Source organism: Bidens hawaiensis, unplaced genomic scaffold, assembly GCF_021521415.1.
Source record: "Bidens hawaiensis isolate Kalapana, Puna unplaced genomic scaffold, B.hawaiensis_p1.1 tig00028610_1, whole genome shotgun sequence".
In the NCBI taxonomy this organism is placed as follows: Eukaryota; Viridiplantae; Streptophyta; class Magnoliopsida; order Asterales; family Asteraceae; genus Bidens; species Bidens hawaiensis.
Genome location: NW_027494690.1, coordinates 92152 through 118991, shown reverse-complemented (window position 1 = coordinate 118991; position 26840 = coordinate 92152). Strand labels below are relative to the sequence as shown.

The following is a 26840-nucleotide window of genomic DNA, read 5'->3' as shown; positions in this document are numbered from 1 at the left end:
AGTACTCGTATCAATGGGTACTCGGGCGGTATCAATATCGGTTGAGAAAAAAGTGCTTAGTTGAGGTTTACGTTGTGTTTATTAGCAATTTAAATTTATTTGAATAAAATGCTATAGAAATTTAGAAAAAAAACTTATAAATATGAAGAAAATAAGTTAATTGTAGGTATTACGTAACTCCATCTTCTTGATAGTTATACTTTATTTCGTACAAAGTAGATGGAAATGATCCAAAGATGAAGAACTAAAATATGTATTTATTGGGCAAATGTATGTTACGTTTAGTGAAAAAAAAATCTGAATTTTGGTATAAATCCGAAAAACAAATATTCAAGACGGTGTTAATGATTACTTATTAGGCATATCTCGTTTCTTAGTTTGTCATGTATCTATATGATTCCGTGAATGCTTTGTCTTCTTATTATTTAATTATATTGTACTTCCATATAATATAAGAAAATATAAGAGAAAAAAAAATATAAACAAATATTTCTCACTACATGTACGTACCATTGTTGTAAAAATAAAAAAAGTAAACAATAATAATATTGAGTTATACGTCTTAACCTATTTAAATTTTTAATAGCTTTATTCTTTAACAACTTATTTTTGTTAATTAAAAAAGAAAAAAAAAAACTAAATAGGTGGCTGTTATTACTTTTTCTTCTCAAAATTTCAAAATATAGATTTTATTAAAAGTAGAGTTGTATTCGAACTCCTTCACATGCTAAGTCCTTCATATATTAAGGTAATTTAGAGTCTGATTCCGAGCTTGATTGAAGAGATAAAGTCAGTGGGTTTCCTTTGAATTAGAATGGGTCCAAAATAAAAGGGTTAACGTGGGATGATTGGAGAAGGTTTCAGTTGTAATCTATGTGTTTTTGTCGTTTGTTTGTTTTTGTTTCTTGGGTGTACATGTTTGAGTTTTGTCACTTACGTGGTGGCACGGGTGTATTGTATTTGACGGTTCTGGTGTCTTGCTAGTTATTAATAATTTTTTCGTTGGCTGTTGAAAAAAATTTGGAGTGTTATTGGTTTGTGGATTTAAGCACTTTTTTACATACTTTTATTTAAAAAAGTTATGCATGGTATTCTGAAAAGCTTTACTTATATTATAACATAATAATCATAACTTTAAATAACTAAACGACAATGATATATAAATAATAAAGTTGAGAAGTGGAGTCCATGCAATGATGCAATCATGTTCATCTTCACAACATTTGTCCTAGATGATATTATAAAACACTAGTATACATAAAAATGAAGTAAAAAAAACCTTGACAATTATAATTAATTCATCAAAATATAAGTTTGTTTAAAAAAAGTGTGATTATAAAACCATTTGAGTCTATTAAAATTACATACTAGTTCAATTTGAGCATATTCAAATAATAAAATGGATATGTTTTGAGTTACATAATTTGTGACTTTAAATGAGTTCAAAGGGTGGATATTATACCGTTCTGTCGCCACCATCACCGTCGCCATTTCCAACATCTCCGCCAACATGACCGCTATCTCCACCATTTGTTGCAATTAGTGGCCATAAAATAAAAAATTACAGGTGAACCCTTTTTAATACGGTTTTTTTTTCAAAACAACGCATTAATTTGAAAGCGAATCATTTTTATTCAAGACTCGTTTTGTACGTAACAAATTGATGTTGTTTTAAGTGATTCATTTTGAGTTCTGTAACTCATTTTTTACCAAAATTGTTTGATTAATTTTTTGTAGCATAATAATTATTTAACTATTTTATTGTAACTTTATATATAATAAATATTATTATATAAATATATAATATATTATAACATTAAATTAAAAATTTTATAAATAACACGCTCGCTTTTTATATAACATAATATATATTATTTAACTATTTTTATTGTAATTTTATATACAATAAATATTAAATATATATATATATATATATATACTTATAACATTAAATTAAAATTTTTATAAATAACAAGCTCGTTTGTACTCACGAACCAACCCGAGTTCAATATTATACTACCATGTTTTAACATTTTAAGACTCGAGCTCATTTAATCTCGAATCAACTCAAGCTCATTTTTCACTTTCAACCCTATAAAATATACTAATTGTTACTCACAAAACAACACTATAAAATCAAGAAAATTACAACAAACACAACTTGGGTTGTAACTTGTAACTCTCTCTTTTAACAATCTGTGTACCAACATTAACTGATGGCAACATCACAACAAACAAATATTCCGGTCTGTGATTCCGGTACAGCCGCGGTGGAAGAAGAATTATTATTAGAAAGAAAAGACGGAAACCGTAGATTAATATTAACATGGAATGTGTTCAGTGAAGAAGCAAGGAAGTTTGGGTAAATTGCAGGGCCAATGGTGGCTGTGACACTGTCACAGTTTTTGGTGCAAATTATCACCATCATGATCGTCGGTCGCATTGGCGAACTTGCGCTTTCGAGCACTTCCATTGCCATTTCCATTACTAGTGTCACTGGTTTCAGTTTACTTGTTAGTTCTTGATTTATTTGTCAATGCCAGTTTAGTTTTCTAGTTAGAAAACTGATGGAGATGAGTAAACAAGACGTGCTCGAGCTTGACTAGGCTTGAGCTCGGCTCGTGGGTTGTTATGTATTAATTTATTTATATACATTTTTAATTATTTTTATATATTTTGAGAAAACTTTAATGAGCTGACTGAGTAGAAACTTAAAAGTATACTGGGCTCATTAAAGCTTGACGAGGCTAAACGATCCACCTGTTCAAACAAGGGCCCGATATCGAGAGGGGCCAGAAATTTTTTAAATTTTTTATACATATATAAAAATAAAGTTTATACCGATATATATATATATATATATATATAGGATCAGGATCATGTGAGAACTTTTTGGGAATTGAGAATTATGAGAACCATTTTGGACCACAAAAAAACCCAAAAATAATAAAAATCATAAAACAAAAAAAAACACAAAAATAAAAAAAGTAAAAAAACCAAAGTTCTTATTTATCATCCCGGTTTCTAAAAAAAAAACGTAAAAAAAATTTTCTCGGTTTAGCTAAATTATACATATACATATATGTACACACATGTTTTTTTCCTATACACATATGTATAATTTAAGGTAAATGATAATGTACATATGTGTACATTACATAACTAGAGATTAAATAAAAGTATACATATGTGTATAGGTATAATACGAATTAAAAAGAAAAAAAAATCGGTTTTTTTATTATATATGTACACACATGTTTTTTCCTATACACATATGTATAATTTAAGGTAACATATGTGTATATTACGTAACTAGAGATTAAATGAAAGTATACATATGTGTATAGGTATAATACGAATTAAAAAGAAAAAAAAATATTCGGTTTTTTTTTAATGAAACCGGAATAAAATATAAGAATTTTGGTTTTTTTACTTTTTTAAAATTTTCGGTTTTGTTTGTTTTATAATTTTTTTAGAGGAGTTTTTTAGTGGTCCAAAATGGTTCTCAAAGTTCTCAATTTGCCAATGGTTCTCTTAGGATCCTTACCATATATATATATATATATCTACATTAAGAGATGGGTGAGTCAGCCACATAATATGCGGTTTTAAAGCACTTGAGCTCATAATAGGCCTAGTTAATAGTTATAAAGAGTAATTCAGTCTGGTTAAACACTTAAGAAGCCCACATCAGATAACCAGCATGGACCCGGATAAGACAACATAGTCTGCGTGCTCTCCAAATTTGGAGAGTGCGGTGGTCTAACACACAAAGAAAGTCACCGTTTAAAAAAAATGCCTCTCGATCCATTTAATTTTGTTTTATATTTGTTTATCGCTACAATAACTTTTGTTTTCTTTTTATTGTTCTCACAAAAATCGTCGATCTTTGGTCAAAAAATCTTATATGGGCTTTTTTTAGTACTCATCTGGGGCACCTGAAATCTGAGAGACGGCCCTGCATACAAGCAGTGGCGAAGCTTGTAACAAGAAACCTGGGGGGGGGGGGAGGGGGGGGGACTCAAAATGTATACAAAATTTCACAAACGAAGGGGGCGTGCTCAAATTTTCGGCCGAAAAATGACTAAATTTACACTACGTATAAAAAATTTCGGCTGAAAAAGGCTAAACTTTACACTACGTAAAAAAATTTCAGCCGAAAAGGCTAAATTTTGCACTACGTATAAAAAATTTCGGCCGAAAACGGCTAAATTTACACTAGGTAAAAAAATTTTCGGATGAAAAAGGATAAATTTTCGCTATTGCGTAAAAAAACGGGGGGGGGGGGGGCTAAGCAACCTTCACCATTGCATACAAGGCTCGAACTCGGGCTCAGGCTTGATAACTAAATGAGCTTCATTTGAGGCTCGAGCTTGATATGTCTCGGCTCATATCTAGCTTTTCATCGATCTGATCTCAAGTAGATCGCGAGCAGCTCGACTCATTTGCACTCTTTTATTATAAATTTAAATTAAATCCTAACTCATCAACTATATTTTAAACATTTTGAACCTGCAGATGGGAATGGGAAGTGCACTAGAAACACTATGTGGACAAGCATATGGAGCTCAACAATACAACAAATTCGGAACTCAAGTTTACACAGCTATTTTCTCACTTCTACTGGTCTGCATTCCTCTATCTATATTATGGAACTACATGGAAAACATACTCGTGTTAACGGGCCAAAACCTTTCAATATCGCACGAAGCTGGAATATTCATAACTTGGCTTATTCCTTCACTTTTTGCATATGCAATACTTCAACCACTTAAATATTTCCAAATGCAAAGCATGTTGTTGCCTATGCTCGTTAGCTCAACCGCGGTTTTATGCTTGCATATTCCTGTTTGTTGGTTTTTGGTACATAAAACCGGGTTGAAGAGCATTGGAGCAGCTATATCACTTGATATTACAATGTGGCTAGATGCAGTTTTTTTGTCGGTTTACATGAAATATTCTTCGGCGTGTGAAGCAACCCGTGGTTCTGTATCGCTTGAGGTGTTGTATGGGATCAAAGACTTCTTTAGCTATGCTATCCCATCCACCGTCATGGTTTGGTAAAGTTTTATCTCTTGTTTTAGACCATACGACGGCATGATATGTCTCGGGCTGTAAATTTCTGTCACGACCCGAAGATAACGCGAAATTTGGTTTGGGTCAGTTTCGGGTTGAAACCCGTGAACCCTTTTAGTTAAATGGGTCGTGTTTGGGTCGAACCTGTCAGGTTCGTGGGTTGACCCTTTTAAAACATTTTTTTAAAATTTTTTAAAAGGTATTTTATGTAACAAATTAAATTGGTTGGGTAACTTTATGGTAAATTTTAAACTAAACAGGAAATTGGCATAGAGTTTTTATAATTAAAATGTAATTTTTATATGTACATTTTTTTTTGTTGGAAAAATGTAAATTAAAAATTTTAATATGTGAGAAAAAGATAAAAAAATAAAAAACTTTTGGGTCAACCCGCTTAAACATTATTATTTTTTGTTAGAAACATGAAAATTTAAATTAATAATATTTATAAAAAAAATAAAAAACAAATAAAAAAACCTTTCAAGTTAAACGGGCCATGTTCGGGTCAACCCGAAAATATGCCTGTCTTGTTTGGGTTAACGTGTTCGAGACAATTTTTGGGTTCAGGTCATGTTTGGTTCATGTAAAAATTTCAAGTTCGTGTCTGATTGGGCCCGTCAACCCGTAAACACGACCTGCTTAACAACCCTAAACTCATGTCACATTAGATATAATTGCTAAACATGACTTGCAGCCTTGAAGGGTGGTCATATAATATTGTTGTCTGGTCTTCTACCAAATCCGGAGCTTGAAACTTCAGTTCTTTCAATATGGTACATCACAAACTATTTATTCTTTTTAAACATTAACAAATTTCTATATGCCAAAATAGTTATGATATTAATTTCTTGTTCAACAGTCTCAGTACTACTGCTACATTCTATGCCATATCATACGGGTTCGGGGCTGGCATCAGGTTCGTAAACTCATACTTTTCGAACAACTAACGAGTTAAACGCGGTTTAAAAACTTAAAAGTGGTCCAAATGGCACTGGCAGCACTAGAGTCTCGAATGAGCTAGGGGCCGAAAACCCACAAGGCGCTCGTGTGGCAGTCAACACTGTCCTTATTATTGCCATTGCCGAGACGAGTATAGTTAGCATAAGCATGTTTATTAGTCGACGTGTTTTTGGATACGTTTTCACAAACGAGAAGGAAGTTATCGATTATGTCACAAAAATGGCACCTCTTCTTAGTCTAAACATTATGATGGATTGTCTACAATGAACCCTTTCAGGTTATATATATATTTAAAATTTTTTAAAATTTTAAAAAAAAATATGACAGTTTGATGGTTAGGGGTGTGATTATGAGAGAACTCTATATTACATACATGCAGTCTAATGAAATATATATACTGCATATATGTAATATATGCATATACCACATATATACAGTATATGTAATGTACTAATGTATACTACATATATGTGATATATATACTACTAAATATATGCGGTATATGTATATATTGCATATAACTAGATTGTTTTATTTGTAAATGGAGGCTTCTCATGCATTTGACCCGAATTCACGGGTATGGATCTCACCAAACCCAGATAGCCCTTAAACGGGTTATAACATCTCATTAAATTAAAAATTAATCTCACCAAATATTTGATATGAAAATCCTATAAAATAGGGGTATACTAAAAAATAATATCCGATTTAAAAAAAATATTATTCATAATTAATAAACCAATTTTATAGTAAAATAAAATAAGCGAGTCATGGGTATTACCAAACCCAGATAGCTTTTAAACCGGGTTATAATATTTCGTTTATTTGTAAAACTCTTTCATCATCAAACCGTAAGTATATTATTAACTTCCTTAAAATAAATAAAATTATAATCCAAAAAAATATAGAAGTATTAGAAACGAATAATGCAAAACAACCCCGTAATACGCGGGGATAAAATCTAGTATGTAGTATATATATTTCATTATACTGCATAGATGAAGTATATGTATTATATACTCTCAATCATCAATCATACCCAATATTTCCTACCACAAATAGCCTAGGCTATCATAAATAGGGTCTGGGGAGGAGGGTGGGATGTAGGCACACCTTACCTCTATCCCTAAAGATATATATAGCAGTATATTTTGTAGTATATATATAGCATGTATGTAGTATGGAGTTCTCTAGTTCACGAATAACGAGTTCTCTCATGATCCCGTCCTTTGTTGGTTATAGGTGTTGCGAGAGGCGTCGGATGGCAACATTTAAGGGCTTACATTAATCTAGCAGCATTTTATCTAGCCGGGATCCCGGTTGCTGCTATATTGGGATTTTGCACCTCGCTACGAGGAATAGGCCTATGGATCGGGATACTAGTGGGCGCGTTTATACAAGTTACGCTTCTCGGCATTGTATCGATCCGCACAAATTATGAAAAACAGGTATATAGTAATTAGAAAAACATATAATTAGCCGTGTTTTCTGATATATGCGACGTTTTTATCGTGTAGGTGGCGATGGTGAAGGCGAGGTTATTCGAGGAAGAATCCGCGTTAGCGAGCCCGAGAGTTTAGTTAATATGCCCATGCTAGAAATATTAGTCTCATATGTTTAATATGATATATGTTTCATTAATAATTTGGGTGTAAATAACTTTAAAAAAAATACAATATATATTCCAATGATTTATATACAATGCATATTGCATACTTGAATTCTTCATTTCTTGGACATCATCTTCTTAAATTCTTCAAAATTAACGAATCCATCGCCGTCAGAATCGACAGACTTAATCATATTCGCACAGTTTTCGACGGTGTAATTCTCCCCCAACCGGCTCAATATTTGTTGCAACTCGTTGGCGGAGATCACACCATTGTTGTTTAGATCATAGAGTTTGAAGGCTTCCTTGAGATCACTGATCTCGTCGCATTCTGCAACTCCTTTGCAGAATGCGATAAACTCATCGAGGCTAATGAACCCGTCGGAATCAGTATCGATATCAGCCATTACTCGCTTCACCTCGTCTTGAGACGTGTCGGACCCGAGGGATTTCAGGATGCCGATTAGCTCGTCCTCAGAGATTTTACCGTCGCCATTGAGGTCGAATCGGTTGAATATTTTCGTTACTTCTTCTTTGTCTGTTGGGAATATCGATTGTTTGTTATTTTCTGGCGCCATTTTGTTTCGTTTTGTTTTGTTTTTGGCTTTTGGTTGATATGAGGATGAATATGATGGATGTTTTGATAAAATGTTGAGAATGTGAGGTACAAATGCATGGGAATTTGATGTAGTTGTGATAGATATCGATAACTTCGATAATGTCAGGTATACCTGTTAGTTTGCTAAAATTGCGGTCGGGAATTTCAAATACATTTTACTAATTTAAACTTTTGTACAGTTTTATCACCTAAAGAAATTAAAAATATAAAAACTAAAAGTTACTGGAGTAATATATCACTCTATTACCAAAAGAAAAGGGTAAAATGAAAAACAGGAAATAGTTACGAGCGTAATTTAGGTATACGTGTATTACGTTTTTGGTAATCGGGTAGGGTATTACACTATTACTTAATCTTGTACTCGAATCTAGAGGTGCACAACTGCACAAAATACCCGGTTCTGGACCCAACCTGGAACCGGTTCCTACCCGTACCTGGTACAACCTGGTATTGGGTTTCTCCCGGACCTGGACCCGCTAGAACCGGTTCCACCTTTACTTGGGCAAAACCCGACCCAACCCTACCCGAAACGGCAAAACCCGAAAAAAACCCTGTAAACCCGGTCAAATGCTCGACTATACCCGGAACCGGTTCCTACCTGACCCGGTTTTGACTTTTGTTGACCATACCCAGAACCGGTCCCTACCCAGTTCCAGTTCCTACAAAATACCCGGTAAACCCGGTAAAATGCCCGACTATACCCGAAACCGGTTCCTACCCGACCCGGTTTTGACTTTTGTTGACCATACCCAGAACCGGTTCCTACCCGGTTCCAGTTCCTACAAAATACCCGGTTTGTGCACCTCTACGTATCATATCCGAATACTGAAATTCGAAACAAGTTGTATTGCAATATATCTTGCATTATAAAAGTAGAACAATCTATCTCAACGAGCCGTCAATCAGAGATACTGTTAGCAAGTAACTAGGACCGAACGTTAAAAATAAGGGTTTGGCTAAACATACTTCACCCGGCCACTAATAGTATATAAAAAGCATCTTTACTATAGATACTTTATAAAAACTTTAAACAGCCATCCTTATTATTAATAAATATATAAAACAATACAATACAAAAAGGATATCAGTTAATCACTACAGGTAACCAATTTGTATAAATAGAGTTTAGTATTCTCATAATCTTGACAGACCACATTATTCAACCAAATCAAAAATTACAAGCAGACATCAAAACCGATTTAGGCGACTAAACAACTGTAAAAATAAAAACCAACCGATTAGTAGGTGTAGCCCTTGACAAACATTCCGGTCTTAGCATCCTCACTTTCACCTTCGGCAGAATACTTTCCAAGCTGGGCCAACGAGTTTGCTTTTGCACGGGCCAAAAGCGCTCTCTGGCCCGCTTCTACGTTCTCGGGCCGTCCTTGCCATGCCTTGAGCACGGAGTTTTGAAGGGCGCGTGCGTACGAGAACGACACGTGCCATGGGTTTGGACTTTGGTTCATTGCATGCAGGTTTAGTGTGGCTTCCATTTCTGATTGTCCTCCTGACAAAAACTACATAACCAAAATATCTTTATTTAGAAACTACTTAATTTAAAAGGTTAAAATTTAACTTACACCATGTAACTTACTTTTATATTTTTGTCATTAATAGAAATACCCTCAATTTAAAAATGACGTGGCAGTGTGACATGTCATCATTTTACTTGCCATTGGTGACAAAAAAGTGAAAATTTGAAAATGTTACACACAATGACAAAAAGGTGAAAGCAAGTTGCATTTTTTGATGCAATGACCCCTAATTTTAGGCATGCAAATGAACAAAACGTTCAGTGAACCGCTCGTCGGGAAGTTTGTTTATCTAATAAACGAACGAACATGAAAAAAAAACACTTTTGTTTATTTGATAAAACGAACAAGAAGATGAACACATGTTTCCTTCGTTCATTCATGTATGTTCGTTAACGTTTGTTCGTCTGTGTTCATTTATACTCGTTTATGTTTGTTCAATTACGTTCGTTTGTGTCTGTTTACATTTGTAAACTGTTCGTTTAGACTCTTAGCAAATGAAAACGAACGAACAAAATAGAAAAAAAATTGTCCGATTATGTTCAACAACAACAACAACCCGCCAACAGCAAATCTGTAAGCAGGGTCTGGGGAGGGTGGGATGTAGGCAAACCGTACCTCCATCCCAAAGAATAGAGAGGTTGCTTCCAAAGAGACCCCCGGCTCGAAACCAAATGCATAAGACCAAGTAAAAGGAACACCAAGTTCAACACTAGACCTTTAGGCCATACAGGAGAAACATAAACCTATAGTAGATCAATAAATAGGCAATAGTAAAAAAGTTAAAGTGGTCGTAATAGAGATAATAGAGATTATGTTCATGCTAAAAAAAATTGTCCGATTATGTTCATGCTCGACTAAAGTTAAATGAACGAACATGACCATGCTTACGTTCATGTTCTTTCGGTTCATTTACAGCTTACAAGCCTACCTAATTTTAATACAATAATAATCCAAATCTTTCAACATAAAGATTCAGGAGGTTCACTGCATTAAAAACAGGGCAGTTTTGACCCGTTCCAAAACTTTTACTTGAACCCATTTGACCACATCCAAATTGAGTTGTTAACAAGTAAACGGGTCAAAATTACCACTTAAAGTGGTCAAAATACATACCATGATTCCGGGAACCGCAGGTGGGACGCGCCTCTTGAGCATGGTGAGTGTATATTTAGCAATAGTTTCAGGGTCAGCCTTTTCTTTATGATCTGCCCCTGGTGTAACCATACTGGGCTTAAGCAAAATTCCTTCGAACAAAACATTGTTTTCTGCTAAGTAATAGAAAACCTCGGCCCAAACTCTTTCAGCTACTTCAAGTGTCGTGGCAATCGAGTGGTCCCCGTCGAGCAGGATCTCGGGCTCCACTATTGGCACCAACCCATTGTCCTACATATCACGGCTTTAGTCAACGTTTAATAAGTCAACTAAATTGATTAAAGGCAAAAAAACCTGAGAAATAGCAGCGTAACGTGCGAGTCCCCACGCAGCTTCTTTCACAGCCAAAGCAGACGGACCGCACGGGATGCTGACAACAGTTCTCCTAGAAAAGAACATAAGATGATAATTAATCAATAATATTTAATACTATCTACTACTAATATTATCTGCATACTGATATGATATATAGATATATATAACGCACCACTTAGCAAAACGAGCTCCTTGATTGTAATACTCGGCTGATCTAGAAGCCAACCCATCTAACCCTTGACACCAAGATTCATTGTTGGATCCTGGTAATGGAACCAAACCCTGAAAAACATGTAACATATAATGATATAAATTATACGGTTAATGAACTGTTAACAAGAATCTTGAAAGATTATGCGTCTTGCCTTATCGACTTTGATTCCGGATACAATGTTCTGTTCACGCAAGCAGTCAACCATTTTCTTCCCATCTGTAGTTGACTGATATAGTGTTTCTTCAAATAGGATGGAACCTGATATGTATTGACCTAGGCCCGGTGTGGTCAACAGAAGTTGTCTGTAGGCTTGTCTGTTGGTTTCAGTGTTTTCTAAACCAATTGATGCTAATCTCTTTCCACAAGTTGCATTTGATTCATCAATTGCTAAGATACCACGTCCCGGTGATGCAATCGTTTTCTAATCCAAAATGTAAATAACATTTACTAATTTGCCAAAGATCAAATGTAAATATGTAATTGCTTCTAAATGATATAAAATATAAACTTCACTTCATTTTAACAACATTTTCATTTAGAAAAGGAATCAAAAAGCTAGGTACATGAGCAGTATAAAATAGAATCATGTTCAGTGCATAACAAAAGTCAGCAAAGAAGCATCGCTTTTGAAGAATAAAGCAGTCAAGATCACATTAAAAAATAAATATACTGTCCATTGTGCAAAAAAAGGCATGTGTGGATATGGCATGTCGAATAGACTTTGCATGCTCAACAATGGTACAGAAGTGTCAGACCTGCAGTTTGATCAATCTATTCGACTCGTATAGGCCTGACATCTCGTACCATGACCCGGTGATGCAATTGTTTTTAATCCAAAAAGTTAGTAATTTACCAAAGATCAAAGGTAATTGCTTCTAAATGTTACATACTTCATTTCAAATGATCATAAATACCATTTTAGAAAAGGGATTTAAAAGCTATGTAAATGAGCAGTATAAAATAGAACCATGTTCAGTGCATTAAAAAGGTCAACAAAGAAGCAACACTTTTGAAAAAGAAAGCAGGCAAGATCATGTTCAAGCATAAATATAGTGTCCATTGTGCAAAAAAAGGCATATTTAATATGACCACACAGCCTACCACAACAGTTGCCAAACTAACAATACTTAAAGAGAGATGTTATTCTGACAGCAGACCTCTCACTGTCACCAGCCAGTCAGGGCCTATACGACTAAACGAGTTGAATAAACGTGCTGTGTGCACCGCAGTGGTACGGAAGTGTCAGACCTGCAGTTTGACCAGTCTATTCGACTCGTATAGGCCTGACGTCTCGTACCTATACAAGCCATATAGCCCTATGCGACTTGTATTAATGTCCAGACTTGCGTACCATCCGGGATTCTTGGGTGAAATCACGTGAAAGTATATGTGACAGGATATAAGATTCTACCAAAAATTTGCTGACGCGATGTAATGTTCAACTGAAAATTATTTGACGCGATGTAATATTACCAATACATCTGATGCAATGCAATATTCTACTGAAAATTATTTGACGTGATGTAATATTCTGCCGAAAGTAAGATAAATAGGACTATACGTTTATTCATTTTACCCATTCTCGTTTTCTCTGATTATCTCTAGGGGAGTAAACGAGCTGAGCCGAGCTTGACTAGGCTTGAGATTGGCTCGTTTAACTTACAAAGAGCTCTAGCTCGGCTCCTACTTATTATTTATTATATATATTTTTTAAATTATTTATATATATGTATATATAATATTTAGTTGTTTTTATCATAATTTTATATATAACTAGTTTAGCGTTTCAACGCGAGCGTTACGACGATGAGTTGACACGAATTCGGTCAGTACCGGCTGCGTTCGTAACAATATAGACACCACCGTTGGTAAAATTAGAGGGTTAAAACCCAAAAAATTAATTCGTCAAATTTATAATAACATTAACATATAAGAAAACAAAATATTTAAGACGATTTTTATTTGGTTGGCAAACCTGGGCGGTGGTAAAACCCAAGCGTTGTCGGTCCCGAGCATTGAGACGGTAACTTAACACGAATTCGGTCATTTTGATTACATACCTTACGGTACCATAACTAAAAAAAACGAAAAAATATAAAACTTGAGGTGGATCAACGACCAATTGGGGGGGGGGGGGGGGGTCGGTCGGTAGCGTTGTCGGTCATGGGCTATAAATAAGGCCGTGAGTCTACACGAACTCGGCCGGTTCCTTTTAGATTAGTTATGGTCCCGGAACTAAAAAAACGGCGTTTGGTCAGTTTCCGTTACATTTATTTTGGTAACTAAATTAAAAAAAAAAATCACCAACCAATACAGACCTACGGTGCCGCCAAATGGCCCATAGGCTACTTGCGGCACCAAGCTTGTTAATTATATATAGTAGTAATAATAACAATTATTAAATTAAAATTAAATAAATAATAGTCACGTTTAGGTTCGCTAGCCCACCGAGCTCAATCAGTGAAGCTCGAGCTTAGGCTTGTTTATTAAACAAGCTTATTTTTAGGCTCTATCTCGTTTAAATCGACTTAATTCGAGCTTTTCTCAAGCCAATCTCAACTCAAGTAGCTCGTTTACACCTCTAAATTTGTCTCTATAAGTTTAGTCATGCTACAGAATTATAAACTAACGTCCAATTGCAATTACAGTAAGCCCTAAGATCAACTATTTAAAACTCTAAAAACTAAATTAACAAAAACTAAATACAAAAAATGAATGAATTAATTAAGAGTTAAAGCAATTGACAACACAGTGCGTGAATAACAGAAAGTGTAACAAACTCACGGCGGTTTGAACGAGTTCTTCGGTGTAAGATCCGGCTACACGGATGACACGTGACGGAGGGCGTTGCGGTTGATTGAAGGATGGTTGACTGATTGAAGAAGGTGTGTTTAGTTTTACGAAACTTAATGCAGACGCCATTGATGACGATCTGAGTGTGTGTGTATATAATATAGGGGTTGGTGTGTGGGAGAGTCCGCGTATATATAATAAGACGAAGGTGGTGTGCGGAATTACCGATTATTATTGTTAACGTGATGATGGTACGTGTAATGTCATATTAATGGGACGATTTTACCCTTTCAATGGTATCGTGAAGTCATAACAAGAAACTTTTCACATGTTGAAATGGTGCTTGAGTTAAATATTAAGACCGTACGTTTTTTTTTTTTTTTTTTTTTTTTTTTGTGATGATGGTAGGTGTAATGTCATATTAATGGGACGATTTTACCCTTTCAATGGTATCGTAAAGTCATAACAAGAAACTTTTCACATGTTGAAATGGTGCTTGAGTTAAATATTAAGACCGTACGTAGTAGTTTTTTTTTTTTTTTTTAACGGCCAATAAAGAAAGGGGAATTCTAGAGACACCCCTATTTTTTCCAAAACACCCACCAATACATTTCGTATAGGGCTATGCGAGGCGTATTGATGGGTGTATGGATGTCCCTAGTAGGACCCATAAAGAATATATATATATAACACAAGAAAACAACATACAACAACGGCTAGCAAGGAACTAGTTACACCAAAAGAAAATTCGCCACCAACCTATTACAAACAGTGGCCATGCCACCCAAAAACAAAACCATCAAAACCCAAGCTATACATAACATTTAGATATTAAAAGCGTTCCATCTATCACATGATAAGACCATGCATAGTAGTGGAGGGAGGGCGTAGGGCTCCCTCATTTTTCGCTATTGGTTCATTTGTAAAGGATTCCACCTTCAAAAGTTTTGGGACATTTTGTACAAAAGCGCTGAGAGTGATTGAAGCCCATAGCCACATAGCGCATGTTTTTGGCGCTTTGCACCCTCCATGATGCCCACTATACTTGGTCTAAAGAACGTGTTGTATTGTTTTAGAGGCGTTAAAATTATTTTAAACAAAAAATCAGACGGAGATAAAACGGCTTGAAATCAAACTAAATTGCTTATTTGGTTTTTCATGAAACCGAAATAGGTAATCAATTTTTGGTTAATAAATTTATTTTGGTTAAACCAAGGAAACCGGATTAAGATATTTAGCCAGTAATAACCAAGGAATCTGAAAACCAAACTATTGAATGCCCTCCATCTAAAGCGCTAAAAGATTAGAGAGTCATCAAGGTTAATCTAAAGAATCCGAAAATCTATGCTATAGACGCGCGCACACATCAAACGAAATTCAAGTAGCGAACTTTTATCACCCATACTTGACTTTTATCACCCATATTTTGTAATCGTCTTGTGGTTTATAACCCATACAAATCAGTTCCAAATCCTAACTAGTTTCTAGACCCCTTTATAAAGACCATTGCAGTAGCCAGTAGGCAGTTCGCATATTTAACCAACCAACCAAATTGTCTCTTATACCCACTAGGGATTGCGGCCCCAACTTAACGATCGATATATAACCTAGGGATTAACTGAATATAAACAAACTTGCATAACTTCATACATCAAATGTAAACGCATCACAAGTTCACAGATAACGAACATCAGAGATCACACAATCATAATAAAACATTCATACACAAAGCATTCAACAAAGGCTCATGGCGCCTAACTGGTTATTAAGCAGTTAGCTGGCCATTAACAAGTTCAAAGCAAGCAAAATCATCTAAAACATGATACACATGTTTAAATAACTAAAACTAAATCTTGAAAGATTTTTCTATATTAAATTAAACAAAGTAAAACCAAGTTCAAAAAAGAATTTTACATCCACATAAATAATTTTATAAGCTGAGCCTTTTTAAGTAATGCTAGTAAGAATGGTTACAACTTACAAGTAGTCCAAAATTGGCCAATGCATTAGCTGGTTGCCTTAACAACATTACCAGGACAGATCAAAACCGGTAATCCAACGTTGCCGAAAAACCATAAACGTTTATCAACAGGCACGATACCAGAAGTATTACATCTGCTCCGAGACCAAAATTGTCAATTGAAGGAACGACAAACGGGTTTTTGTAAGATTCAACTTTTCTTCTGCTTCTGCGGCCTTCTCGCGGACCCCACGAACAACGTCCTCGGGAGCTTTCTCAACAAACTGTAGATGGAAAACAAGAGTCAAGAGAATATATATAAGTTCAAAAAAACATACATATACGTATATACAGACACACTAACATCCTAAAAGTGCGAAGCCAAGGGAAAAAGCGCGGTGGCATTTTCGTAACAATGTAATTACGCTACAACACATAAACAAGTAGGGGTGCAAACGAGCCAAGCTGCTCGCGAGCTACTCGAGATCGGCTCGTTAAAAAGCTCGATCGAGCCCAGCTTAATCGAGCCTGAGCTCGAGCCTAAAAGTAAGCTCGTTTAACAAACGAGCCCGAGCCCGAGCTTCACTTATCGAGCTCGAACCGGCTCGTGAGCCTAAACGAGCCTGTCATTTATATAAGTTTTTAAAATATATATTTAATACTTATTAATTAATATATATAATGTTATGAAAAAATAATTAAAATAATTAAATAATATATATTATTTTATACATAAAATTATAATAGAAAAAATATAAAAATAATTATAATTATATAAAAAAATTGTTTATATGTAGTAAACGAGCCGAGCCGAGCTCGAGCTTGAAAATCTACTCTCGAGCCGAGTTCGAGCTTTGAAAATAGAGCTCGAAACGAGCCGAGCTCGAGCTCTGTACAAGTTAAACGAGCCGAGCTCGAGCCTAGTCGAGCTTGGGCTCGGCTCGTCTCGTTTGCACCCCAATAATAAAACAAGTAGCGTAAGAATTATTACACTAGTTGTTTATGTGTTGTAGCGTAATTACCCTATTAGGAGTAATTACGATTATGCCACCGCGTATTTTCCTCCGTTTCACACGACAAAAACGATTTGCATTTGATCTTTACACTGTGTGTGTGTCGCAAACGAGATAGTTGATGGTATGCCGTGAAATAATTACCTTGGGAGAACTTAAACGAGCCACAAGAGCGTTATATTCGGTTTGCATCTTTGAAAGGCGTTTGGTTAATCGTTGAACTTCTGCAGAAATATCTACCATATCTGCAAGAGGAAGATACGCCTCTAGACCTTCTCCAGCAACAAGATGAACACATTGATTTGCATCCCCTGAATCAACATAAAAAAGGAATTTAAATTCTATAACAATTTATTTATAAAACAAACACACAATGTGAGGAAGAATTTAATAAATGGTGAGGGTAGACCTGGGGGTAAATCTGTAAAATGGATACTTTGCATATCGAGTCTGGATAGAAGAGCCAGTACATCCTTTTCTCTCTGTCATAAAAAAAATGATTAACGAGAAATGGGTTTAATCGAAACAGGTTTGGATCAGCCTTGTGGGTTGACTTTAGATGTGAGCATGGGTTGGTTTTGGGCTCAAACCAAAAACCGAAAATTCAGTTTTCGAGTTTCTAAAAACTGTCCGGTTTTGGTTTGTGTTCGGTTTGGTATGAGTTCTTTCGGTTTTAGCATTTGGGATTGAAACTTTTGGGCTGGAAAAAAAATTGGCCCAAAATAATAATGTGTCCCTAAATGTTTTTGTTAGTTGAAAATTAATTGGTTATTATACATTTGGGCTAAAATATTGGGGTTATACAATTTATTAAATTCTTATAAATTACTTAACATTCAAAATAACAAATAAAAAAACCATACATTCAGTTCGGTTTGGTTTTTTCAGTTTTAGTTGCATACAAAACCGAAACCGAAATTCGCTTTATACAAAATTATAAAACAAATTGGTTTCTGTTTGGGGTTCGGTTATTTCGGGTTGGTTTTTGTAACATTTATTTCAACCTTTGTTAAAGTGGTAGGGATTTGCATAAACAGGTATCACGGCCTCACGGGTACTTACAGAAATATACTGGACAACTTCTGAATTAGCAACAACTGATACAGATATCCTTTTTGCAGGCTCAACAGAATATTCAGCCCTCACATTTCTTATTGCACGTGTCTAAATAAAAAATAAAACGAATCATTAATGTTCTAACTTTCATATAACATAAGTTATCACATAAAGTATATAATACCAAAATTATAAGCTCACCAAAGCTTGCAAATTTTCAAATCTTTTTATGGCAGTAAGATTCCTTGGAAGTGAAGTAAGAGGCCATGGAGACACTATTAGAGCTTCTTTCCTATTAGGAAGTGCCTGAAAACAGTAACTTATAAAAATATTATACAATATAATTAAATAGAAAGAAAATCAGTATAATTTCTAGTTCATTATTAAACGACCAGACACAAAACAAATAAACGAACTGAGTTTTCATGTTCATGTTCATTCGTTAAGACAGCGAGCGTGTTCGTGTTCGTTTATGTTCATTTGCTAAGAGTATACACGAATGATTCATGAACGTAAATGAACAACCATAATTGAGCGAACAGAACACTAACTAAAAGTAAATGTGTCAATCAATCCGTTGAGCCTAAAAAATTAATAAAACTAGACTAAGTTAACTAGTGATACTTTATTTTCATAAAACTAGTGGACATAAAATATATAAATGAATACATACATGAACAAACTTAAACAAACATAAAGGAACGTTCATTAATCACGTTAATGAACGTAAATGAACAGACGAGGCATCTGTTCATGTTCGTTTGTTTAACTAAATGAACAAAAACTGTTGCTCGTGTTCATTCATTTAGAACGTTTGGTTTATTTAAAGACCTATTCATTATTAAAGTTAATACTTAGTTAATTACCTGCCATAATTCTTCCGTAACAAAGGGCATAAACGGATGGAGCATTTTTAATATATTTTCATAAACGTATAAAAGAACTGCTTGGGAAATAGAGGCAATTTGTTTATCTTCTGATTGGTAAAGATGTGCTTTGCTTGCTTCAATATACCTGCAGCAGAAGCATATAAATAGTATCTAAAATATAAGCTTTTATGGCAGTAATGTTTGAATCTGGAACTAATTTCTTAAGACTATAAATGAAGAAATGTAGAATATTACCAATCGGCAAAGTCACCCCAAAAGAAATCATATAGTTCCCGTGCAATATCATTATAGAAAAACTTGTCATAACTACTTGTGACCGCATCAACGAGTATGTGCAGTTTTGAAACCTGCATATATGACGTTAATTATAAAAAAGGTAAAAAGATAATAATAAAATAATAGGTTTCTGTTGCTTATAGTTATCGAAAGATCCAACTTACCACCCAATACTCTGGTAAAGGCAGCCCAATCAGATGCTCTTCCTTATCAAACTTAAAATTGTATAAAAATTTAAGTATATAAATAAATTAAACATTATCAGAAAAAAAATTGCAAAAAGAACATTAAGTAAACCTTATGGGCCAGTAAACCTTCCCAAGCTGACGTGTCACTTGGATTAGGTAAATTTTGCATAACAAACTTGCCAGCATTCCATAATTTGTTTGTAAAGGCTTTATTAGATGTTAGTCTCTCGGTTGATAAATTTAGATCCTGGAAACATGTAATGTGAATTAATAATATTAAATTAATAATAATAATAAACAGGAATAAATTCATATATCCCCTCAAAACTTGATATAATATCATAATTACCTAAAAGAAAATGTTAATATCAAAAGTTAATTACATAGATGGTCCCTGTGATTTGCACAAAGTAATAAGTTTAGGTACTAAGCAAAAAAAGTAACAACTAACAAGTCGGTACTTTCAGTTATGTAACGAGACGGGTATTAACACTAACAGACGTAAAATTTTCTGTCTAGTTGAAGGGCATTTTAGTCATTTCACAGGTGGGGGACTAATTACGTAACTGACTAAGATTGTTTTATACTTGAGGGACTATTTCTGTACTTTACATAAAATATCAAAATATTACAAAAAAAAGTCCCTGTGGTTACGTGAATGGGTATTTTAGTCCTTTTAACTCAACAGAAAAAACTAACAGAAACCTGTGGTTTCTTTCAAAACCTGTTACTTTTCCCAAATCACATGGACCATCTGTGTAATTACCTCTAATATCAAATATACGCATTTAGCATTTTTAAATCTATGACATTAATAACCTTCCCTTAAAATATGAATTAGGATATGAGAATTTAGAGTGTAAGGAGCAAGAAGGGTATAATGATCATTTATAAATTGTATTAATGAAATGGGTATATCTCAGATTATTTCTTTGTTTGGGTAGTAAATATGATATCATGCAAGTTCTTAGGGGTATATATGAAATTGCCACATTAAAGTAAACACCAGAAAAAGCACATGTGGCAAACCTGGCCCACAGTTCCTAAAGCAAGTGTAAAACGCAATGCATCAGTGCCAAATTCTTTGATCGTATCTAAAGGATCTATAACGTTTCCTAACGATTTGGACATTTTTCGTCCCTGAAACAGTTACATTCATTATTTAATATACGGTTAGAAATGCATTTACATGAATATGTATCATTTTTATAAGCTAATAACTATTTTATCATGGTATCATACTCACTTGAGAGTCCCGAATAAGTCCATGAAGATAGACGTGTGTAAACGGGACGGTTCCGGTAAACTCAATGCCCATCATCACCATACGTGCCACCCAGAAGAATAGTATGTCATGCCTGTTTGCATACGAGTGCAAATAATATTTCAAACTATTTTTTGCTTAAACACATCAATAGATAAAGAGTCAATCTTTTAGTTTATAAAATGCTGAAACTTTTGATTAAGTTTATTTAAACTTCAGAATATATAATGACAATGCTACATTTGGATTCAGAGACATGACCTCTGAAATGTTGAAGTTAACAAATATCTCTTATCATTTAAATTATACTCCATCTATAATGCACTAATGCAACATTTACATATTAACAAGCATGGTTAACTATCAGTTAAATTTTCTAAAATATTATTATAGGCAAAAAGTTAACTTTGAATTGACATAAATAAAAAGAACAAGAAGAAATACATACCCTGTTTCAAGTACGGATGTTGGATAAAACCGCTTAAAATCCTCAGCGGACACGTCAGGCCATCCCAAAGTACTAAAAGGCCATAAAGAACTACAAGCAAATAAACAATTCTTATAAACATTTCAAACATGAAACTGCAACAGTGAATTCAAATCTTAAGGTAAATCATCTAAACAAACCTTGAAAACCAAGTGTCAAGAACATCTGGATCTTGATATATCTCGACATCTTTTCCATACCTCTGTTGAGCTTGTTTACGAGCATCATCATTACTTCTAGCAACTATATAATGTTCTTCACAGTCTTTACCTGCAATATACCAAACGGGAATCCTGTGGCCCCACCATAATTGTCTGCTAATACACCAATCCTTAATGTTTGATAGCCAGTGGTTATATATCTGAATCACCCAAAAAAGCATCAATTAACCTATTAAGAAACAAATATAACTTCTTTTATGAAATAATAAAGGCTCAATATAATATTATACATACCTTTTCAAATCTTTCAGGCATAATTGTTAATTCACCTTTTCTCACAGCCTCGAGTGCCTTCTCAGCCAAAGGCTCCATTGTCACAAACCATTGTTTGCTCACTAGAGGCTCTATAATCTGATTGAAAAAAACATTACCAAAATTACTTGTTTTCCCTCTATTTTATCCTAATTTGAGCCAGTAAATGAGCCGAACGTTCAGTGAATCTTTTAAGGGGGAAGTTCATTTATGAACAATTATTTAATAAATGAACAAACATGAGCATATGTCTTGTTTTTTCATTTATGTTTGGGAATGTTCGTTTACATTCGTTTATGTTCATTAATATATTCATTTAAATTTTTAAGGTCCATAACAAATTAGTTTAATTTTAATAACCTTTAGACTCAACACATTGTTGTTCACATGACCAAATTTACTTTAACTGATTTTAGCACAGTTATGTTCATTCATTTACGTTTGTGAACTGTTTTATACTATTAACGATCGAACATGAACATGTACATTTCTTAACGAGCGAAACGAACAAGAAAAGTTTGTTCGTTTAGTTGTTATAGTTCATGTTCTCAGTCGTTTATTCGGTTAAAGATAAAAGAACGGACAGCACGTGCTCCGCTCATGTTCATTCTGTTCGTTTACAAGCCTATTCATACCACCTCCAATAAATCTAAGTGGCAAATTTACCTATTTACCCATTGTTTTAACCTAATTTGAGACTTCTATTTTACAAACAGTAATTTTTATTTTCACAAAAAATGTAACTTACTTCTCCACCCCGTTGAGATCGAGGAACTCGTGACGTGTGAGATTCTTTCTTGACTGCTAAGCCTGTTTCTTCAAGTTCTGACCACAATTTCTTTCTTGCCTCAAAACGATCAAGACCGCTGATTTAACACACCAGCAATAAAAATTATTCTTCTTTAATTAAGAATCTTACAAGTTCAAAACTTTTAAATTTTTGTAACCAACCTATATAATCCAGCCACCTCGTTAAGTGTGCCGTCTTTGTTCATAACATTAAGTATAGGAAGACCAAGTTTTCTAGCAAGAAGGTAATCATTATGATCATGCCCCGGGCTTATCTTTAAAACCCCTGTTCCAAAATCTTTATCTACATACTGTCATATAAAACGAAAACCATTTTATCAGTGATACTTTTTGGAAAAATAAATGAAATAATATAGGTCAGCATGTGAACATAGGTACCTTGTCAGCAATAATCGGGACATGACGGCCAAATGTCATTGGAACGATGGCCGCCTTTCCAATAAATTTAGCATATCTTTCATCCTGTAAAGATAATAGTAAATTCAATATTAATATTAATAATTTAACAATGCAGTATGAAGATTTATGATATAAGCAATTATACCTCGGGATTCACAGCGACAGCTGTATCACCAAATAAGGTTTCAGGTCGTGTGGTAGCTATTGTTAAAAAGTCACTCCTACATTGAATTCAAGAAACATAAAGGTCATGCCTTTTCAAACAAGTCAACATGCGTGGAATGTGAAAATAAGAAAATTGAGGGCCGCTTACTTAGAACCTCCAGCAACATGATATTTGATATGATATAGAAAACCGGGTTCTTCAGAGTATTCAACTTCCTAAAACATAATGAACATGTTAATTTTGGAGTTTGAAAATTAAGCAAAATCGATTGAGAAGTAGTTATTAGAGATACAAATGTACCAAGTCAGAAACTGCAGTCTGTAAATTTGGGGACCAGTTAACCATGTAGGAGCCTGCAAAAAATCGATACATAGTGACACTTGTTCTCTTTTTTAAGTAACTTTCTTAAAAAAAGAAGTGGAAATTATTTATACCTTGATAAATAAGCCCTTTCTCATGAAGTTTATTAAAGGCCTCAATAACAGCTTCTGCAACAATTAATAAATATAAGTCATGAAATGTTGTTGATTGAAGTTATGCTGCGCTGCAAACATGTAGAGTTAAATAAGCACGTTTAACATTTAGCTAGTCATCACACATTTAAAGATAGTTATCAAATTATTTGATTAAGAAAACTATCTTACGACTTAGCTGCTCATCAAGTGTGAAACGTTCTCGGGTCCAATCACAAGAAGCACCAAGCCGCCTTATCTGATTTGTAATGGTTCCACCATACCTTCAGATATATCCAAACTAGATCATGTTAAGCACACGCTCCTAATTTGAATGCTAATAACACGAAGGAACCAAAAATAAAATAAGCATACTTTTCCTTCCACTCCCAAACTCGCTTTGCAAACTCCTCTCGACCCATATCAACCCTCTTTATGCCTTCAGATGACAACATTTTTTCAACAACCAACTGCATTTAATGTTTAATAAGTAAAAATGGAATACAACAAACAGATATAGTAGTTTTTAAACACAAACCTGAGTCGCAATCCCAGCATGATCAGTTCCAGGTAGCCAGAGTGTAGGTCTGCCCTTCATCCTGTTGTATCTGATCATAATATCCTGGAGGAACATGTGCCACTAGGGTAAGCAAAAACCTAACCGAAAACCAACGAAACTGAACAGAAATTCATCGATAACCGAATAAACCAAAAATCGGTTATCGGGTATTTTCTGTACTCTCGGTTAACCGAAATTAACAGAACCGGACCATTCATATTTTCATATAAATCTAGGTTTTATAACTCCATTTCATGTATTTCTTGTTTTATACCACCATTTCTTTCTACCTCCATTTCATGTATTTATATCTCCATATTATGTATTTATACCTTCATTTCATGTGTTTATGCATCCATTATATGTATTTCTAAGTAAAAAGTTTATCCCAAATTAGTGTTGGTTATTAACCGAACCGAAATGAAAACCTACTAAAACCGAACCGATTAACCGAAAATCGATTGGTTAATTTGGTTGAGTCTAATAACCTAACCAAACCGAACTGTGCACACCCCTATGTGACAGTGAACTAATGTTTAGCAATATAGCTAACAAACATATAGCACAAAACGGTTATGTTATGTGAGATGACCATGCATCTATCAATCTATGTTTTTAATAACCAATAATAATCCAACCTCAAGAGTAACAAACATAGCATGCCCCATATGCAAAGACCCAGTCACATTCGGAGGCGGCATCGAAACAACAAACGGCGGTTCACTTCCTCCTCCATCTATTCTCGGCTTGAAATAGCCTTGAGAATCCCACCTAGAACCAATTATCAATCATTAAGGCTGTAAACAAACCAAGCCAAACCGAATGAGACCTTGTTCGTGTTCGTCCATTAAGCTGTTGTCGGACAAATGGACGGCTCATGAACACTTTTAACGGACAAAATTTCGTTGTTCGTTGAGGAACTGAGCTTGTTCGTGTTTGTTCATTAACTTTGTAAATGGACGCAAACGAACACAAACGAATGTGACCAGACACGAATGAACATAAACAGACAGAAAGGAACATGCATTAATTTAAGAATTTAAAATCACTAAATGAACACAAAATAACCCAAATTTACAGAAGCACACCACACGATATCCAAAAAACTAAAAAGCTTTACATAGTAATCATAAACATAACTATATCAACAGAGCAATAGAAATAAATAAATTAATTAATTAATTAATATTAAAATTAAGCAAACATACATGTGTAAACGAACGTATCCTAACACACATAAACAAACAAACCTAAACAAATACATTTCCAAACGTTCACGAACACAATTGAACAAGCGCGATCTCTCTTCGCATTTATTCATTAACCTTAACCTTACCGAACGAAACTCTTTGTTCATGTCCCGTACATTTATCAAACGAACAAAGATAAACAAATACATCGCCAAACGTTCACAAACACAATTAAACGAACACAGCAGATGCTGTAATTCGTTCGTTAAGCTTACCTACCAAACGAACATAAACAAATAAATCACCAAACGTTCACAGACACAATTGAACAAACACGACCTCTGTTCGTATTCGTTCATTAACCTTAACCTTACCGAACAAATAAATTGCTTTAACGTCCGTTCCGAACATAAACATTACATACAATTAGTCAATTACAATAAAAACTTGAACCGAATGAACTACCAATTGTATATCCGCTCCTCGGAAGTAAAATCGAACGATTTCGCAATCTCCGGAGACGTAAACACTCCATTTTCCGATGCAGCAACTGTAATTAACAAGCAAACAACTACAATTAGATACAGATTTCTCAAAACCTAACGAAAACCCTAAATTAATTACCTGCTGATGCTACGAACAACCTCGGTTTAGATATTCGAAAATGAAATCTGGATAAAGCGGCAGTGCGACGGTGAGTTGAGAAGAGAACGGGATTGAGTTTGTATAAAGAGGATGGAGATAATAATAAGAGGTTGGGGGTGGTGTTGGAGAACAACGCCATTGAAGCAGCAAAACCCCGTGCAGAGCAGTTTGGGGGTTTTTTCGTGGGAAATAAAAGGCGTGGGGAAGATAAAGATGTGGAAGGTTTGATCCGGTTCGGTTTATTCGGTTAGTTTTTCGGTTTGGTTTATTTTTGTTTTTATTTTTGGAACGAACGAATGAACTTTATTATGTGTATGGCATAGTTGCTTCACTCTGGTTAGACTGTATTGTTTAGCCGTAGCTTCAGGGTGTGACTTGGGCGTTGCTCGGACTTCCATGAAACCATATCGTCGGCTGTAGAGTTGCACAACTCGGTTTAAAACTTAAAACCGGTTTGGGTTAAAACCGGTTCGGTTTGGTCAACGAAAGTCAAACCGGTTTCTGATCAGTTTCGGTTCGGGTTTTAATCGGTTTTAGTTCGGGTTTTGACCGGTTTTTGCCCGGTTTTGGCCAGTTTCGATTCGGTCAACCAGTTTGAAACTGGTTTTGGTGAAGAAAACTACAAACCGGTTCCATACCTACGGTTTCAATCGGTTCCAAACCGGTTTCTACATAATTGGTTTCAAGCCGGTTTGGTTTCGGTTCAGTTTTCGGGTCAGTTCGGTTAACCGGTTTATTT

At 34.6% G+C, this 26840-nt stretch overlaps 3 protein-coding genes and 2 pseudogenes across 4 annotated transcripts; 1 reads left to right on the top strand and 4 right to left on the bottom strand.

Moving 5' to 3' along the window:
- The first annotated feature begins 2216 nt into the window (after window positions 1-2216).
- Window positions 2217-7616, top strand: LOC143577453 (protein DETOXIFICATION 12-like; annotated as a pseudogene). The gene is made up of 7 exons (XR_013143110.1): window positions 2217-2513; window positions 4519-5060; window positions 5771-5849; window positions 5936-5992; window positions 6075-6313; window positions 7279-7484; window positions 7554-7616. The product of XR_013143110.1 is annotated as a protein DETOXIFICATION 12-like (transcript).
- Window positions 7617-7761: 145 nt separating this feature from the next.
- LOC143577445 (uncharacterized) lies at window positions 7762-8349 on the bottom strand. Its single transcript, XM_077061277.1, has one exon. The coding sequence runs from the start codon at window positions 8221-8223 to the stop codon at window positions 7762-7764; it is 462 nt and encodes a 153-aa protein (XP_076917392.1). The 5' UTR covers window positions 8224-8349.
- On the bottom strand, window positions 8048-11630 carry LOC143577443 (fructose-bisphosphate aldolase 3, chloroplastic-like). Its single transcript, XM_077061276.1, has 5 exons — window positions 11439-11630; window positions 11246-11336; window positions 10913-11182; window positions 9500-9781; window positions 8048-8183 (listed from the first exon to the last, which is right to left on the bottom strand). The coding sequence occupies exons 1-4, from the start codon at window positions 11564-11566 to the stop codon at window positions 9503-9505; spliced, it is 768 nt and encodes a 255-aa protein (XP_076917391.1). The 5' UTR covers window positions 11567-11630; the 3' UTR covers window positions 8048-8183; window positions 9500-9502.
- LOC143577452 (fructose-bisphosphate aldolase 3, chloroplastic pseudogene) lies at window positions 11599-14402 on the bottom strand (annotated as a pseudogene).
- Window positions 14403-16146: 1744 nt separating this feature from the next.
- Window positions 16147-26200, bottom strand: LOC143577451 (valine--tRNA ligase, chloroplastic/mitochondrial 2-like; the record flags this gene model as incomplete). Its single annotated transcript, XM_077061283.1, has 27 exons — window positions 16147-16517; window positions 17391-17557; window positions 17656-17728; window positions 18309-18410; window positions 18504-18608; window positions 19169-19316; window positions 19427-19539; window positions 19633-19683; window positions 19766-19903; window positions 20686-20796; window positions 20903-21014; window positions 21369-21458; window positions 21548-21768; window positions 21863-21979; window positions 22629-22746; window positions 22832-22980; window positions 23069-23152; window positions 23235-23310; window positions 23403-23470; window positions 23556-23608; window positions 23690-23743; window positions 23900-23991; window positions 24083-24177; window positions 24246-24329; window positions 24905-25037; window positions 25922-26006; window positions 26101-26200. Coding segments are annotated over 27 exons (2874 nt in total), but the record flags the coding sequence as incomplete, so codon positions are not given.
- Between the last annotated feature and the right edge of the window lie 640 nt (window positions 26201-26840).